The sequence below is a fragment of the Galleria mellonella genome, unplaced genomic scaffold (assembly GCF_026898425.1).
Source record: "Galleria mellonella isolate WM207_F2 unplaced genomic scaffold, CSIRO_AGI_GalMel_v1 utg109, whole genome shotgun sequence".
NCBI lineage: Eukaryota > Metazoa > Arthropoda > Insecta > Lepidoptera > Pyralidae > Galleria > Galleria mellonella.
Window position 1 is genome coordinate 2,134,459 of NW_026441972.1, and position 19,743 is coordinate 2,154,201.

Sequence of the window (19,743 nt, forward strand, 5' to 3'; positions counted from 1 at the left end):
TAATCATTTATTTTAGATCTCTGGCAAATTAAAGCTTTGACCAGTGGGCGTTGGGCCATTAATTTTGCCTCGACGAGTTAAGATTAGTTAAAAACCAAAAAAAATACAGACGCATTTGTAAAAGAAAAGAAAAAAGTGCGTAATATTATTAATTACTACGTAGGAGTGAACATTAGACACATAATTTTTTTTTTATACCACTGAGGTGGCAAACAAGCATACGGTCCACCTGATGGTAAGCGGTTGCCATAGTCTATGAACGCCTGCAATACCAGACGTATTACGCGCGCGTTGCCGACCCTCAAGAAACCTCTTTACCCGCCTCTTGAAGAACCCCATGCTGTAGTCTCTTGGGAAAACCTCGGCAGGGGGCCCATTCCATAACCTGAGTGTTCGCGGGAGAAAACATCTCTGAAACCGCGTTGTACGCGACCATTTAGGCTGTAAGGTATGAGGGTGTAAAATACGTAGCGACTAGGTTGTTTGGTGCGAGGATAAATGAAATAGTCCAATACATACATACATACATGTCACGCCTGTGACAGTAAATAGTCCAATATTGAAATTGTAATGTGCGTCGTGATCTCAGGACTTCTTTTATCCCATCCATTTATCTATATCATACATATGAACTCCCTTCAAATCAAACAAACGATTTATTTGCAGAATACAATATTATAAAAGATGTTAATAGTATATCATTTGTATGTATACAGGTAATTAAATTTAATAATATTTATTTATTTAAAAGTACACCAATAGCATATTGCATTGTACACACATATAACAAACGTTAAATACAATACAATATTAATGCACACGCCTATTATAGGTATTCACAGAATTTATTTGACAGCATTCACAGAACCGCGAGGTGATATGAATTTTACCTATCTTATATTATATATCGAATTTGCAATGAGGAGGTCCTGCTTAGGATTAAGGAAAAAAGACAAATTATTAGAACTATTGAGGACAGAAGGGGAAAAATGTTGGGACACTTGATACGACACGACGAACTTATGAACATTATAATAGAAGGTAAGATAGAAGGAAGAAGGGGGAGAGGGAGACCGAGACATAGTTACATCAGGTAGATCAAGGAAGGAGTTGGTGTCATGTCGTATCAAGAGGTGAAGAGACTCGCTGAAAATCGTAATGAGTGGCGAGAGCTCCACCGACAAGAGAGCAGCTCTTAAATAGGATAGATAGATAGATATATTTAGTACAGTTATTAATAAAATTAAATAATAATAGAAAATACTTTATAATAACAATTATGACTTTTTGAAACTGCAAATCCTTGTTAGTTTTATAAAAGTATCTTATAGTTAGAATATGTTAAGGTATATTCTACCATCTACATGGTACACTTAAGGTTTAATTTGATTAGGTCGATCCATTAGTTAAACACGACTAATCAGGGCCCATCACGTGCTTCATTAATATTGCTATTAGCAGCATGAACTGCGCCTTTTGATGTTAGCATTTCGACACTGTATTCGGGATCTGTTTGTTTTGTTTCCCCAAATTTTGTAATGTACTGTTGATGAATATGGATCCAGTTTTTTCCATAGACTAAACTTATTAACAGCCAACTCGATGGATTGTAAATATGACGTTTAACCACCATTCACACAGCTCTGAGTCCGAGTTTTTTAATTCTCTAAGCTGTTCGTTTTTAATATTCTTTACGAATAACCAATAGCTACCAGGGAAATTAATAGTACATATATCTCTGTATTCTTATTTAATATAAAAATTGCCGTTCATTACTGAAAAAGTCCTCTTAAAAATAAAAAAAATCTGTTTTTTTACAAATCAAAGTCTTAAATATTATTCACTAGCTGTCTTCCACGACTTCGCACACGTGAAACAGTATATACAATATTCTATTTCTACTTAAGAATATAAACTATCTCATGCACCAAATTTTATTTAAATCCGTTTAGTAGTTTTTGCGTAAAAGGGCAACAAATCTATTCCATTTCACAAGATTTCGCATTTATAATCCCAATAGAACTCTACGCATAGATACTAAATTACGACCCAATTGTGTGCGATCCGTCGATCTATCCACTGATAATAGACTTATACTTCGGATTATATAACATGATAATAAAAATCCCGAATGCACCTAACACGGAATTATATGAACAAATTCGTACAAGCAATTATGTATGCCAATCATTTTTCCGAAGCAAACTCTGTGTGAATAGCGCTTTATACATTCAGAATTTAAAATCCTAAATATCTCAGATATGTATACACAATATGGAAATATTGGCATCAGCTTTAACAGATAAACAGTATGTTAACAGATTGATTTTAATGGAGTAACAACTCATAGTGGATAATGCCTGGTACACTAATCCAATTACATCCCACTGTTGGGTACGGCGATGGGTCCATACCCATCGGAATAGGATATTAACATAATACTTTACCAGAGGGAGACTGTACAAAAGTCGTTTGCTTGGCCACCTCTGTCTCATTCGTGTTTCTACCGTGAATCAGTTGTGTTTGCATGGCTGTGTTTCGGTTTGTAGGGTGGGATATGGCGTGAATTTACAGGGTACAGAGGAATAACGTACAAGACAAGTACAAGAATAAATATACAAGAGGCAACGCTTGGGGGGTATCATGGGCGAAACAGTATACTCTGTTATGTCTATGGTACTGCTCATGTCTATAGGCGACGGTTACCACTTTCCATCAGGTGGGCCGCCAGCTTGTTTGCCATTCTAAGTTGCATAAAAAAAATTACCTACAAAACTCAGTTTCTTCAATTTACCCGACTACTCACCAAATGGAGGTTATTTTTCAGGTGCCCGAATCGTTAGCGCAACGTGTGAACTAAACGGCTTCATAGATAAATAGGGAGGAGGCAGTTAGTCCATCTTAATTATGGGCCAGCTATATACTTCGTACTTGTGACTCTGTTATATCTATCTTATTTATATTTATGTCTAGATTTGTCATATTTACTTATTATGGGGAAAAAAGATTCTTGAGTGGCAAGAAATGGTCCCCCACTAGATGGAGTGACGACCTGAAATGCGTTGCAGGAGAGTCAGTGGATGCAGGTGGTTCAGGACTGTTCTTTATGGCGATCTATGGGGGAGGCTTATGTCCAGCAGTGGACGGATAATGGCTGAAGTGATGATGATGATGATTTATGATGGACTCTGTCACATCTATTCGTATGTGTTTGTGACTATGAACTGTCATAAAATTTAAACTCGGGTATTTTGTTGACTTTGTCACATCTAATTGTCTGTAACTTTGTCACGTCTAATTGTCTGTGACTTTGTCACATCTAATTGTCTGTGACTTTGTCACGTCTAATTGTCTGTGACTTTGTCACATCTAATTGTCTGTGACTTTGTCACATATGATTGTCTGTAACTTTGTCACATCTAATTATCTGTGACTTTGTCACGTCTAATTGTCTGTAACTTTGTCACATCTAGTTGTCTGTGACTTTGTCACATCTAATTGTCTGTAACTTTGTCACATCCTTATACTTGTAACTCTGTCGCAATTAATTGCTCTTGACTTCATTAGAAACTTAGCTGAAATATAAATTAATGGGTTAATTTAAATGCTAGATACTCTCTAATGGCGATAGTTCTATTAATGATATAAATCCGAAAGTTTGTAAGGATGGATGGATGGGTGCACGAATGGATATTTATTATTCTTTCACGCAAAAACTACTGAATGGATTCAGATAAAATTTGGTACACGAGTAGCTTATATCCTTATTTAGTACATAGAATTATGTAATGACTTACAAGAGTGAATCCGTCGGATATAGCTAGTGTATAATATATATTGCCGGCCTTCTAGGAAGGAAAATGTTCTTGTCTTGAACATTTCAATGTCTCATCTGTTTGAAAATATTGCTATTGGGAATCAACGTTTAATAGTATGGTTGTAAACACAAAGAAACACAAGGTGAAGGACCATCACTCATCCAGATGGTCGCGATGGATCTTTAACTAATTCTTACCTCAGCATTGATGGCTGGCGGCATCAAGATCTTCTTCTGTGGTGGCGATCTCAGCACCACGTTCTCGTCCCTTATTATAATCTGCGGCTCCATCGCCAACAGTTTCTTCTTGCATTCCTGCATCTGCAGGCATTCTTTCTCCTTCCGCGATAACACCGATTCCGAAGACGCATGTTTCGAAGAACACACCGATGTGTTCTTGCTTGAAAGTTTTAAACTGTCGATTGACGCTGTCATTTTAGCACTCTCTTTGCCGTTGGACGACGCCATTTTTTTCATTTATCACAACAGTAGAGACACTACGAAGTTTTAAGAGGTGTTTCACAAGGAACAATTTTAGGTCCCACTAATAATAAACTTTTTAGTAAAATTGTAGAAATTCTAGAGTTTGTAAATACATAATTTTAACAGTATAGATTTATTTTATTGTCTTTGTCATAATATACAATCTTACAAAGAATCTAACACGTTTACACTGACTAAATATTTCAATAGAATTATTTTAATATGTTATAACAGTAACTGTTTTTCGAAGTTTATCTGAAATAACAAATTATACTTTTATTACAAATGACCTAACCCTTTTTCTATATTGTTATAAGGTACCTTTTCACAGTGGTTAAGCACGACGCAACGTTATTAGTTTTTTCTCAATATTTTCATAACGTAGTTTTAAAATAAAACAAGTTTCGATCTTTGTATCTTGAATGATATAAAAAGTAAAATTACAAAATATTATCAGTCTTTATCTTGAGGATATCGTAAGAAATGATTAAATGAACAAAGCATAACAAAGTACTGCAAAAGAAGGAAAACACGAAATACAAATAGGTCTATATCAAGCTACCTGATCAGGGTGGAAATAAAGTTATTTTTCGCTATAGAAAGAGACCCATGCTTAGTAATAGGACCCATTGAGATTTTACATGGCAAATGCCTCTATATATGTTTATTACAATATATACATATTTGCTTTTTGCAGAAACAAGAAAACAGTCCACTTCTAGGTGATCAGACATATGATAAGACATACCAGATTTTAAGTCATGCCTTCGCTTTCACTATGAACATTGAATGAATCTAATTTATATATATTTATATAAGCATCAAAATTATATTTATAATTTAGTACTATAGTTTTTGCCTGATGCCAAAACAAATATACAGACAAACAGATAGACAAAATTTTTAAAAGAAATCCTTTTGGCATCGGTCGTTAAACTGGTCTTACAAAGATCCCTTACATTATTTTTTCTTAAATATCTCTCATACACAGGCAATGTCTAGTTACAATTTCATTATATTAATAAGATTTATAACATTTAATAAAGCCTAAACTTCATTAAAGTTGACTCTTTAATTTTCGAATTTGTTCTGAAACTCAACAAATCTTGAAGATTTCATCAAACTTTAATTATAAAGAAAAATATAATAGGCGGGAATATTTCCATCATTTGTAAATTATGTTGAGCAATTAAAATAGCTTAAATTATACTTAATTAAGTTAATCTCACCCGTGTCTGGTTTTAATTTATTAAAGCCTGATATTATAACTGTGAAAAATGATTCAGCTGAAGTTCTCTCCAACTTTCTTTAAAAAGGACGATGGTCTTAAATAAAAGTATCTACAGTGTTAGAAGTGTCTTCAGTATCACTACTACTTGTGCGACGGTGACGCCCTCTAATGCCGAAGTTTTAGGCCGTTCTCATTAAGACGAAGGTTTCTGTTGTTTTGTTGTTGTTATTGTCGGCTTATCGGACAACAGCTTTACGTGCTTTCCGAAACACGAACTATCACAATAAGTTTTTGGTGGACTTCAAAAAGGAAGAGGCAAAGATATTATAGTTAACATACAAAAATACTGTTGGATTGATATTTCCTGTTTTTGGAAGATTACCTAAAAATTATTCCAGTAAATAATTTTTACCCAAAATATGGGGTTAAAATATTCTAGTTTTTGTTAATTGATGAGAATGGAATAGTAACACCGCCTGCGCTATGAGGGTTGATAGAGATGAAAGCAGATCAGACAGTTCAGAAGTCATTGATAATTAGCCAAGATAGTTTTCTGAGGAAACCACGTGGAGGTTAATCTGATTGAGATTGCTAGTATTGAAGCTGGTAAATCCAGTTACTAACAATCTCTATAACCCTCAATACTCTTTGTTTAAAACGATCGGTTCTGGCATAAAAAAATAGGACTCTGGAGAACGAGAACAAAACGAAATTCAGTGTATGTCTGCAGGTGTGCTGCCGGCCTTTTAAAAAGGAATATACTCTTTTCTTGAAGGTTATGTTGTCGTATCGGTCTGCTATATGTTACGATCAAACTGTTTATAATTACTCCTCTCCATCCAAAGGTTGCCTGGAAGAGATCGCTTTTAGATAGATAGATAGATAGATAGATAGATATATCGTTTATTTGTTTGTTACTAATCACACACAACATGTACATAAGAATAGATAATACATAAAACAACATAAGATTTATAAAATTGTGTTATTATGTGTGACCTGCAGCAATACAAAAAGGTCGAAGCTCAGCGTGGAACATTGTTCAAGGAACAAAACACAGATTTTCAGCTTTAACCCATTTGAGGGTACGTGAAAATAATAATTAAAATAAATATAAAATAAAAAGAGCAATATTTTTGGTGATTGTCTGTGCGGTGTGTGTATAATAAAAAATTTTAGCGATAAGGTCGCCCATTGTTTTCTCACTGTGATCATTTCTTGTAATTGTTTATATTTATAATAAGTTTACTATTGTAATCTTTTGTAGGAAACAATAAAGAGTATCTGTCTATCTATATGTATTTTATAGTTACAGATTGCACGTTTATCAGTGATATTCTTTGGACATGATATTGTTCGTGTCTTTTAAATGGGTGATAATGGTATGGTAACCCCGACTGCGCTATCGGTATACACTGACGGGGCACCAGTGAGAGATGACTAATGAGGATGTAAGCAGGTCAGTTAGCCCATCTTGACGAATTCAACTAGAATTAGCCGCGATGGTTTCCAGGGGGAACCACGTGGAGGTCGACCTGACAGGGAAAATTGCTAGTAATGGGGCTATTTGACTCCATTACTAACAATCCTTTCCCCCCCCCCCCCTACCGAATACCATTTTCCATCTGATAATCCGTCAGCTTTTTTGAAGTCTTTATATTGAAGGCAAAAAAACTAGCTACGTATATTCGAGGAACAAGCGTTAAAGATCTAAAATAAAATAATATCATTATCATTCAAATAGACTTCCTTATATGATCGACCTCCCCGTGGTCCGCCTGGAAACCATCGTGATGAATTCCAAATGTATTCATCACGATGGGCTAACTACCTGACTTTTCATCCTCACCAATCATCGCTCATTGGTGCCCCGCCAGTGTATATCGATAGCGCAGGCGGGGCTACCATTCCATTATCAAGCAATAAAAAAAATACGAGATAGAACAATCTTATGGCTTGATATAAAAATATTTATAATATATATGTATGTATAATACATGCTTTCACTACACGTTCTGTTTATCTATTCTCGTATTCATTACACACATGATTTATGGATAAAAATACATTTTAAGTAGAACCTTACAATATTCCAGCGATGATGTACAGTCGTACGCAAATAAATATGGGAGAATATTAAATTCTACTACCAAGAATCTCGTAAACAGCCAGCGAGATAAGAGATTTTGTATGAATGCTTCGCAAGTTTTTAATGGCACGTAAATTCTAAGGGAAGCAACCTACTTGGAGGGAGAATCCCTTTGATTTGCACCGATACGCACAATATTTATTTATTTATTTAAATAACTATTGACCAAAATAAAATATGACACAAAAGGTGGACGCAAGCAGTATTCGGTACCAGTGAACCTTTGGGATGAACAGTGAATCATTTAATATCCTAATGAGGGGGGAAAAGGGATTGTTAGCAATGGAGTTCGACATTGCTAGCAATATGCCCTATTAGGTCGACCTCCACGTGGTTTCCCCTGAAAACCATCGTGAACAATTCTTGTTGAATTCGTCACGATGGGCTAACCTACTTCATCCTCATCTATCATCCCTCACTGGTGCCCTGCCGGTGTATACCGATAGCGCGGGTGGGGTTACCATTCCATTATTACCCATTAAAAAAAATATCCTAATGACGACATTTTTAAACAATTTGGAATCTTACTAATATTAGTAAAGTGAAATATTGAAAATAGGCTTTTTTACCACTGAGGTGGCAAACAAGCATTCGAGCCACCTAACGGTGAACGGTTACCGTAGTCTATGAACACCTGCAATACCAGGGGTATTTTTTAGTGGTGATAATGGAATGATTACCACGCCCGCGCTAACAGTACACGCTGGCGGGACACCATTGAGAGATGATAGATGAGGATGAAAGCAGGTCAGTTAGACCATCGTGAAGAATTCCATGGGAAGTAACCTCGATGGTCTCCAAGGGGAAACACGTGGAGATCGACCTGATTAGTAACTGCTAGCAATGGGGCTGTTAGACCCCATCGCTAACAATTCCTTTCCCTCCTACCTGGGCAATTAAGCACACATTGTTGCCACTGAAGAAATCTCTTTACTTCTTTTCTGAAGAACCCCATGCTAATATGTCTTTTGTGTGCTTACTTGAAGCTATTATAAATTTTTTGTACACTGCTTTATATATTTTAAGTATTTTCGCGTCCGACTGTACCGCCCGCCATGTTGACACTGTTTATTTTGTTAGCCCGTCTCGTGATGGAGTTGTAAATATTGGAAACACTCGCGTTCTAACATGTTTTCGTAAACATTTTCTTGGCGAAGTAAAGTCCTTGGCTGGTCGGATTAAAAAGTTTTGAGCTCTCGCTCTATCAAGTCCACGAAATAAGGCAAGATACGATTTAGAAGTAAGTAAGAACTAGAATATAGGGCTAGGGGTCTTAAGAGAGCTTTTCACGAAATGCAATGCGTTTTGTGTACATATTGATAATTTATGTAATCTTCACCAGAGGGAGACTTTGTATAAAAAATATTTGTTTTATTTTTTTTTCTAGTTGTGTTCGCTGTTGGCCGCAGATGGCCTTTACAGCTTCACCGAACGCGCATGCAGGGGCGAGGGCAGATGGCATTCCAAGGCTGCGAGAGGGGAGCGACAGAGGTGTCAGCTCTTACTTATGGACTGCGGCGTGCGTCTAAGGACGCCAGAGTGGCTCGGATTCAGGCTTAGGCCACCGCACTTCGACCCCTGCCTAGGGACGGCGAAGGGTCGGTATGTCGTGATGGGTGGGAACTCGGAGTCGTAGGGATGCGCTCGGACGCAAACCTGATCGCGCGCGGACCGTGTGTCGCGGTGAGTCTTCATCCCCGCCGGCGGTGACGACGTGTGCGGTGTGCGGGTGTATATATACATATCTGTTACGCTTGTCTCCCATTAGGGTAGCCAGATCTTGGATACCTCTGTATTATTCATGTTTCTACCATGAAGCAGTTGTGTTTGCATGACTGTATTTCGGTTTGAAGGGTGGAATATGGCGGTAAATTTACAGAGTACAGAGGAATAACACCTGAGTCCTCAGGAATGGCAACGCATGGGGAGAATCATGAGCGAAACAGTATACTCTGTAATGATCATGGTACTGCTCATGTCTATAGGCGACGGTTACCACTTTCCATCAGGTTAGCCATGCTTCACGGTAGAAATACGAATAGGACAGAGGTGCCAAAGCAAACGACTTTTGTACAAAGTCTCCCTCTGGCGAATATTAATTATTAATATTAATATAAAGGTTATTTTAGTATCATTCTTTAAGGGGAACGACAAAGAGTTATTCACTCGTTCATTCAAGATTATGATTCACGAATCCTTATACGAATTATTTCATATAATCCGATTAATTTTCACGAACCGCAATAAGTACAATCATTTATTTCATATAATTCAAGCTACGAAATTGTAATTTCCCTTTAATATTACTCCTTCAAAGATGGAGTTAATTGTATTTCTATTTGTGTAAAGTAGGTGTATTAACTCCAAAAGGTTTAGATTGAAGAAAGTGAACATTTATCTATTTATATATTTTTGTACAATCACTTTTAATATTTATATTACAGAAAGTATCAATTCGGTTTGTAAAGCATACAGGTTTGTAATGCAACATAAATAGTACAAAAATGGTATTATTATTTACATATATAAGTAATTCAACTGTCGTTCATTCATAACAGCCTTTTACTGTCCATTGGTGAACATAAGCCTCCCCTTTGGTGGATTTTGCCAGTAGTTGCCATGCTTGGCAGGCGGATTGGCAACACAGTTAGGCTTTAGAGATGTTTCAAGAGGGACGCTGCGGCTCAATGCCCTCGCAACTGTCAAGTGCATTGTAAAATGTATTTGTTTGTTTTGTAGGCACGAACGGTTTGTGTCACTTTGGTATAATCTAGTACAAAAAAAATTTAAGAGCAAGTTCCAAGGTTTAGCAGCTTGCACTGAAAAGATTACCAGAGGAAGATTTTGTACAAAAGTCGATTGCTTAGGTACCTCTGTCCCATTCGTGTTTCAACCGTGAAGCAGTTGTGTTTGCATGGCTGTGTTTCGGTTTGAAGGGTGGGATATGGCGGGAATTTACTGGGTACAGAGGAATAACACCTGAATCCTCAGGAATGGCAACGCATGGGGGGTAACATGGGCGAAACAGTATACTCTGTTATGTCCATGGTACTGCTCATGTCTATAGGCGACGGTTACCACTTTCCATCAGGTGGGCCGTCAGCTTGTTTGCCATTCTAAGTTGTAAAAAAAAAAAAAAAAATTGTGTGGAAGTTGCGAATAGGTCACAACATACGAGAATCGGTGATTCTAAAGTAAATCTGTCTCGGAGGTTATCTGGAGCGGAGGGATCAAATAAAATCTTGTACAATAAGGATAGAAGATAGTAGTCGGGAACATAATTGAACTACAATAATTAAATTGTTCTTCAAAAGGGGGGTAAAGAGGTTTCTTCAGGGTCGGCAACGCGCGCGTAATACTTCTGGTATTGCGGGTGTTCATGGGCTACGGTAACCACTTACCATCAGATGGGTTGTATGCTTGCCACCTCAGTGGTATAAAAAAAATTGTTTTCAGTTGTGACAAAAGAATCTGTAAGTATATCTTTTCAGATAAAAAAAAAAAAAAACTTTCCAAACTGGTTAACAACAGACGGAGTTATGAGGTAACAATCATAAAAAAAACACAATCGAATTGAGAAACCTCTTCTTTTGGAAGTCGGTTGAAAAAAGGCCTCTTCACGATTGTACTAAACAAAAAATGATTGAATACGGTTCTAAAAGATACAAACCTAGAGGCAGTAGAAATAGTGGTAGGAAAAGTACTTCTTTACGTATAATACTATCTTTGCTTTTTGTAATTACTTTTTGCAATTTTTGCGTTACTGATGATATGTTTTTTTTTTTACGTAGAAAAATCTACTGTTATAATTTGTTTTAAATTAAATGACAGTACAAGTAAACGTTAATTTAACTTTGATTGTGGTTCCAGTTTTCCTTTACAGACCAAAATCTATTTTCTCTATCTGTTTACGCCAATTTTATTTACGAGATAGGCGGGATTATCTCTCAACCAAGAGCCAAAGATCCTACTTCATCCGCTTTTATAAATAGTCTTATATCATTATCATCATTTCAGTCATTATCCGTCCACTGCTGGACATAAGCCACCCCCATAGACTGCCATAAGGAACGGTCCTGAGCCACCTGCATCCACTGACTCCCTGCAATCCATTTCAGGTCGTCACTCCATCAAGTGAAAGGGCGTAGTCCTACATTGCATTTATCCGTACGCGGTTGCCACTCAAGAACCTTTCTTTTCCATCGGTTGTCGGTTCTTCGAGCTATGTGACCAGCCTATTTACCACTTCAGGTTGCTTATCCTTCGGACTATGCCGATTCTTCTGGTTCTTTTGCGGACATTCTCTTTTTACATAGTCATAATAGTCTCATATATTCACGTAAATTATAATTAGTAGATTATACAGCACTATCATACCCACTTGTACAATGATTAGTTCATTACCATAAGGTTATCTTGAAAAAATTGCTCTCAGCAATAAGACCGCCTCACTGTACTTATACAATAGTATCGTTGTGTCTGTAAATTTTCTTGCTTATTTCCTATATTGTATAATGCAAATAAAATATACTCATTAATGCATTCTTTCATACAATTCAGTTAGTAGGTATCCAAAAACTAATGATTTATTTACCACTGGCTATATAATTAACAACAACCTATTATTCCTTTAATACGGCCCATATTTATGGGAAAACTGTTTATCTACTATAAAAATAAAAATCTGTATCGTTTTACTTATATCCGCAGACACTGTACACAGATTTCCATATAGATATGGTTGGAGAGTAAATTGTGTTTTCCCTCGTGCGTTTGTCCACGGAAACTGGCGATACGAAACGAGAAAACTTTTAAATTAACCTTGCGCTGGAAACTTAGGGTTATCGGATTTTATTTTGTTCATTCAGATTAATGCTAACCGAATTTCAGAAATCATAAAAGTTCTTATATAAAAAAAAAGGATAGATAGATACCCTTCATTTTTTAGAACTTTCAAAATTCCTTATGTATTGGCTCGTTCACTTTGACAACTCATTGACACTGACAGATTGACAGTCTGTCATACCTGTCAGTGTCAATGAGTTCTCTGTGACTGACGTTTCCTCAACAGAGATTATATTTACACGTATTTCCCCTAAAAGATTACAGTAGCAAACTTATTATAGATACAAACAATTACAAGAAATGATTATTGTGAGAAACAGTACTTCATCGCTAAAAACGATCTCTTCCAGGTTTTGAATCAACCTTTGGATCATCATCATCATCATACCAGCCTTTAACTGTCGATTGCTGAACATAAGTCACCCCGCAGCAGCAGCAGCGTTTCAGGCAGCGACCCTCTTATAACATCTCTAAAAGCCTAACTGCGGTTTTTTTATACAATTTAGAATGGCAAACAAGCTGACGGCTCACCTGATGGAAAGTGGTAACCGTCGCCTATAGACATGAGCAGTACCATGGATATAACAGAGTATACTGTTTCGCCCATGATACCCCCCATGCGTTGCAATTCCTGAGGACTCAGGTATTATTCCTCTGTACCCTGTAAATTCACGCCACGATTGCCGACCCACCTGTCAAGCGTGGCAACTACTGGCAAAACTCTCCTTATGGGGAAAGCTTATGTCCAGTTGTGGATAGTTAACGGCTGAAATAATTATAAAAATAATCCAAAGCTTTCCTGAGAGAGATCACTCTTAGCAATAAGGCCGCCTATTGTTTTCTTATTGTAATCTTTTCTTGTAATTGTTTGTATCTATAAATTTACTACTATAATGTTTTGGAGGAAACAGTAAAGAGTATCAATCAACCTATCTATTAATTATCCAAAATTTGCGTAAAAGTACCTAATCTAGCAACGCTGGTGGCAATTAGGCATAGATAATATGGATACCGATCCGATATCCATATATTGGGTTCCTCTGAACATTGATGGCGGAAAAGTGGTGATCACCCATTTCGATATCGCCCATATCGGGCGGATATCTATTTTCGAATATGTTAAAAGTGTTTTATCCAGTACTACTGTGGACGACATAGGGAACCAGGAATGGGAATCGGAAATATATGTATATTGGCGAAAGGAACTTAGAACCCTAAACCCGTGAAGGGAAGCCAAAAACAAACAATAGATTTGTGTATTAATTTCGAATTTGGTAAATAATAATATAAAAACTATAATGTATGTGGCCTATACTCTACATTACGAGTATTTTTGGATAATTATAACATATTCGTTATAGGACCAGTATACAGGTATTGTAACTAAAATATATAGATAGCAATACACGTAGAACAATGGAAACAATACTGACACCTACCGAATAAAGTTTAGGTGGAATTTACAAAGTAATTTCCTGTTACGTTATCAGTTAGTTACGTATCAGGTTTCTCGGATGATAATAATTAAATTCCATGGAAGGTGGTGAATTAATTGAAGATTGTAATTAAATTTTAAAAGAGATAGCTTGAGGTGTTTGGCTTCATAAAACTTGTGTTTAATTTGAAATTATTGTTTTTAAGTCAGCGCCTTTACCGGGAATTTCTTGTTCCATTCGATTTAACAAAACAATGAAAACTTTATTAATATATATGTAAAGTGATGTCAATTAAGAGTTTTCTAGTAATTATAGGTCATCCAAGATGTAGCAGAACATATTGATGAAGACAAAAAGAACGTGCCATTATGTTTGTCCATCGCTAAACTTCGAAACAGGTCAAACAATTTTAATAAAATTTTAGAGGTAGGGAAGAATAGACATAGATTTTATCAATTATAATTCATTCTCTACTTTTAACTTGAAATCTGGTATATTACGTTTTATGTTGATACACTACATCGAAGCGGTATATTTAGTTAGTTTTTCTAATTTTAAAATCCACGCGTCCGAAGTGGTGATCAAAAAAATAGTTTTTAATATACAAAGAAAGAGACAAAACATGATAAAATTCGAAAAGGTTTGTAGAAAATTTCAGTTTACATAAAGAGAATAAAAGAAGGTGGCAATATAGAGATTATTCAACCCTCAACGATAACCCTCGCGTAGAAACGCGAACACAATAATGGGCATAATGATATTAAACCTTCGGAGAATACAATGAAGGTCTAATATGGCTTATTACATTTTGACTCTTATAACAGATATGACACCGTATTACTTTTCTTTCAGACTGAAACACGATAAAAGCAATAAAACGGTTTATTTGAGTGCTAAGCTAAATTTAACTTCAACTTAGCCGCCTTCAAACTCGGCTAGATGTACAAGGCTAAATCTAGAACACCACAGTCGAGGATTTCGGTTGCAAATTATTCGAGTGCAATGCAAAGTAAATTTTTGGTTGCAAATTTTTCTAACGGAATGCAAAGTCGGATTTTAAATGTAAATTATTTCATTAGAATCCAAAAATGGGATTTTGATTGTAAACTATTTGAATATATATTTTTTTTATACAACTTAAAATGGCAAACAAGCTGACGGCCTACCTGATGGAAAGTGGTAACCGTCGCCTATAGACATGAGCAGTACCATGGACATAACAGAGTATACTGTTTCGCCCATGACACCCCCCATGCGTTGCCATTCCTGAGGACTCAGATGTTATTCTTCTGTACCTAGTAAAATCACGCCATATCCCACCCTTCAAACCGAAACACAGCCATGCAAACACAACTGCTTCACGGTTGAAACACGAATGGGACAGAGGTACCCAAGCAATCGACTTTTGTACAAAGTCTCCCTCTGGTAAAAACATATAATTAACATTGTGTTCCATTAAAAAAAGACTTCATTAGTGGCAAAATCAATCATTTTGATTAAAAAAAAAGGTTATTTTGTAGTAAAAACTAAACCACTGCACCGGTTTTGACAACATTTCTATGAAACTAATCTAAAAATATTCTTTTATAATATTTTTTAAGTATTTAATTTTTTTGTTTAAGATAGATAAATAATTTATTTGCATTACTTACAGCACACAAACAGCAATAGACACAAATGCACAGTGAAAAAAGATAAAAAAAAGACACATGTACAAAAAATTGAAAAAAAAACAAAAACAAAATCAGAATGCATAAAATTAGTAACAATTTTTTTTTCTTCATGCGTGTGCCACAGTAATACAAAATGGACACAACTCAGCCTATTGCTTTGCCCTAAAAAGAGCAAAACACTGATATTCTGTTGTGGCCAAAAGTGAGCCGCGAAATACCACTTAAAAAATAATAATAATAAAAAAGAAAGAAATATAGATAAAATACATAGTGTGCGTTCGTTATATTCGCTATATAGAAGAAGGGTAGTCAGAAGTCAATTTCTATCAGTTTCAAGCACTCAAAACATAATGAATACCTAAATTATACAAATCCAATTAGGTACATAAAAGCATGTTAAAGAGGCAACAGTAAGCGTGCCCATCGCTAAACAGCGATCCCATTCAGACAACCCAAGGATGGAGAGAATTAAATTGTGACTGTTCAAGGTGTAACAGAAAAGTAATAAGACTAAAATATGAGAGAAAAAATGGGTTTAAACGCAGTATAAACAATATAAATAAAATACACTTACATATAATTTAACAAAAAAAATAAATGTTCCAAATCAAACCCAATTTTACATGTTACAAAAATCAAAGACAATTAGTAAAAGGAATAATCAGATCGTTGCAGAATTAAAGAAGATATCGCATAACAAAAAATAGAGTTCAATCTTCTTCTTGAAATCTTTGGAATATAAATACTACGATTGCATCCACTTTGCATAGCCATTTGTTGTTCTGAGCCAGCAGAACTCTTTATTGGACCCTAGATAAATTTCGAATCGGATTGCTTACATGAAATATAGTACGAAAAGTTTAAACTGTAGATTGCCAAGAACGGCATTGCAGGTGATATTTTTCGAATCGTTTTGGCGCAGAGAGGTTTCCTGATCAATAAATATAACTTAGCTCCAGTTAAGACCAGTTTTAGTTCAGTGTTTTTTTTATACAACTTAGAATGGCAATCAAGCTGACGGCCTCCGTGATGGAAAGTGGTAACCGTCGTCTATAGACATGAGCAGTACCTTGGACATAACAGAGTATACTGTTTCGCCCATGATACCCCCCATGCGTTGCCATTCCTGAGGACTCAGGTGTTATTCCTCTGTACCCTGAGTACCTAAGAGGCATAGAGAGACAGAGAAGCAATCGACTTTTGTACAAGGTGTCCCTCTGGTAAATATAATATAATTAATGAATATCTAGAGACAGGGATTCGGTTAATTATTATTGTTTGTTTGTAGATTTGTGATATTTTTGAGAATAAAAAAGAATATCGAAAAAAAAATGGTAATAAATTTAATGATTAATGAAGTAATGCTAATAAGCTGTATTAAGTTCCATTCTTTTTTAATCAACTACTAAAATTTACTTATAAAGTTATTATAAATAAATAAAAGGGAAGAATTGTTGAAAGGAAAAAAAATGTAAAGAATAAGTATTAACCATTTCTTGAATCGTTTATTAAAATTGATTTACATACGAAATGATTATAAATAAATTAAACAAGAATTATTGAAAGAAAGATAAAAAAAGGGGAAAGGAAGTAATAAAGGAACAAATAAAGAAAATATATTTATTTCCCAATTCGTTTCTATCACGTAAAATAAACAATACGCAATGTCTCAACTCGTATTTATCTATATTTGTTCTGATGGAAATCCTCTGACAATGATGCGGTTTACATTATACACATAAATGTCGGATTATAATATGTAGGCTTTATCAGAAGGAGCGTACCATCGCGTTTTATAATTAAATATCGAAGTATTGAGTGAAGCAAGTCTATTAAGATTAGAAGTACACAATTAAAGCAGTTGTGTTTGCATGGCTGTGTTTCGGTTTGAAGGGTGGGATATAGCGTGAATTTACTGGGTACAGAGGAATAACACCTGCGTCCTCAGGAATGGCAACGCATGGGGGGTATCATGGGCGAAACAGTATACTCTGTTATGTCCATGGTACTGCTCATGTCTATAGGCGACGGTTACCACTTTTCATCAGGTGGGCCGTCAGTTTGTTCTGAAGACTCAGGTGTTATTCCTCTGTACCCAGTAAATTCACGCCATATCGTACCCTTCAAACCGAAACACAGCCATGCAAACACAATTGCTTCACGGTAGAAACACGAATGGGACAGAGGTAGCCAAGCAATCGACTTTTGTACAAAGTCTCCCTCAAAATAAAGCAATATTTTAAAAATCATATAACATAAACATACACATAATATATTAAATAAATAAATATATACATACAATAAATACATAAAATATTACAATATAAAACAGTTAAATAAAACTTTATACACATACTCGTATATTTTATTTTATACATACATACGTACATACATTTATTACTAACTTCAATTCATCACTTTATTCGTGTGACCGGGATTAAGTTGATTGTCCGGGATTAAAGAGTAATCCCATTCTCCTTCTTCATCCCAAATGGTACATTTATGTTAAATTTCGTACGACGCGCTGCTCTTCAACGGAAGCGGGCTCCCTGAACGTGGGTCCGGGATTAAAGAGTAATCCCATTCTCCTTCTTCATCCCAAATGGTACATTTATGTTAAATTTCATGGCGATTAATTGAACCGTAAAGGCATTAATGGGTAACAAACTACACTTTCAATTTATAATATTAGTAAAGGTTCGTACCCTAAGTTTTGTTATTATCTATATATGTTAAAACGTGAAGCAAACACTTTTTATCCCTTTTTTTACGAAAATTGCGCGGACGGAGGAGTATGAATCTTTTTTTATACAACTTAGAATGGCAAACAAGCTGACGGTCCACCTGATGGAAAGTGGTAACCGTCGCCTATATACATGAGCAGTACCATGGACATAACAGAGTATACTGTTTAGCCTATGATACTATGATAACCATGATAATATAAGACAAAGTCGCTGTAGCTGTCTATCCCTATGTATGCTTAAATCTTTAAAACTACGCAACGGATTTTGAAGCGGTTTTTTTTTACAGATAGAATGATTCAAGAGGAAGGTTTATATGTATAATACATGCATAATACAGTAGAGAAACACTGATAATTTTAGTGGTTTCTAATGTGATCGGTGAACGAATATGTGCGATGGATCGCTAGTAAATAATATATTAGTGGAGACGTGGTATTCTCCATGTTAGTCAAGTACAATGAAAACAAATAAAAAAACGAACGCCTATACAAAGCTATCCTCTATGCTGCAAAGACACCCTTGATATTACAGTTAAACCATAATAATGTACTGGTTTAATGCAACTTCAACAGACAAAGCTGCGGGCAACAGTTAGATTGAGATAAGGGGAGGAAAGTTGGAGATAGTTGGGGACATTGAGTGGAGGTATAATAGTGGATAATGTAATCCGCGAGGGGCGATTGGACGGACGATAAAAGACAAAAGTAAAATCACGTAGCATTCCTGGAACCGTATCACAATAAACCTATTTCTGGTTTCCTACAATATATTGCTGTATTATTTTTCATAATATTTGGAATGGTAAACAATCTGATGGTTCACGTGATGGAAAGTGGTCGCCTATAGATATGAACTGCGTCATGAACAACATAGGCATACTATGTCGCCCATGGCACCCCTCATGTGTATTTTTTTTTATGGGTGAAAATGGTATGGTAACCCCGCCTGCGCTAACGGGATACGCTGGCGGAGCAGTGAAGGACCCGTCGTGTGTTACCATTCCTGAGCACTATGATGTTATGTTTCTGTACTTAATGTTATCATTACCATATCCCACACTTGGATTCCAGGGGGACAACGTAGAGGTCGGCATGGTTGGGTATATTGCTAGCAATGGGACCTTTAGTCTCCATTGTTAACAATCCATTTTGTTCATAGAAGTGGGTAGGTGGCGCAAGAGTGATATATAAAAGTAAATTAAAAGATTTAATGATCTGAATTTACATTTTATATAAATTTAAATATAATTTTTACCTTTTATAATTAATTATTAATAATAAATATTGTAAATAATTTGACATGTACAAAAATTATAATTACCTGTAGTGTGTTGGAAATTAATCATATGTAAACTGCAGGTAA

At 35.7% G+C, this 19,743-nt stretch overlaps 1 protein-coding gene across 2 annotated transcripts in view; it reads right to left on the reverse strand.

The window, feature by feature from the left end:
* LOC113523095 (inactive dipeptidyl peptidase 10) overlaps nucleotides 1–19,743 on the reverse strand; it is a 329,346-nt gene that overhangs the window by 197,094 nt on the left and 112,509 nt on the right. The window contains exon 2 of one of the 2 annotated variants that reach the window (XM_052892160.1): nucleotides 4,016–4,555. The exons of the other annotated variant lie outside the window; for it this stretch is intronic. Coding sequence (XP_052748120.1) covers nucleotides 4,016–4,294 — 279 coding nt within the window. The 5' untranslated portion in view covers nucleotides 4,295–4,555. The remainder of the gene's footprint in view (nucleotides 1–4,015; nucleotides 4,556–19,743) is intronic. 2 annotated transcript variants of the gene reach the window in all.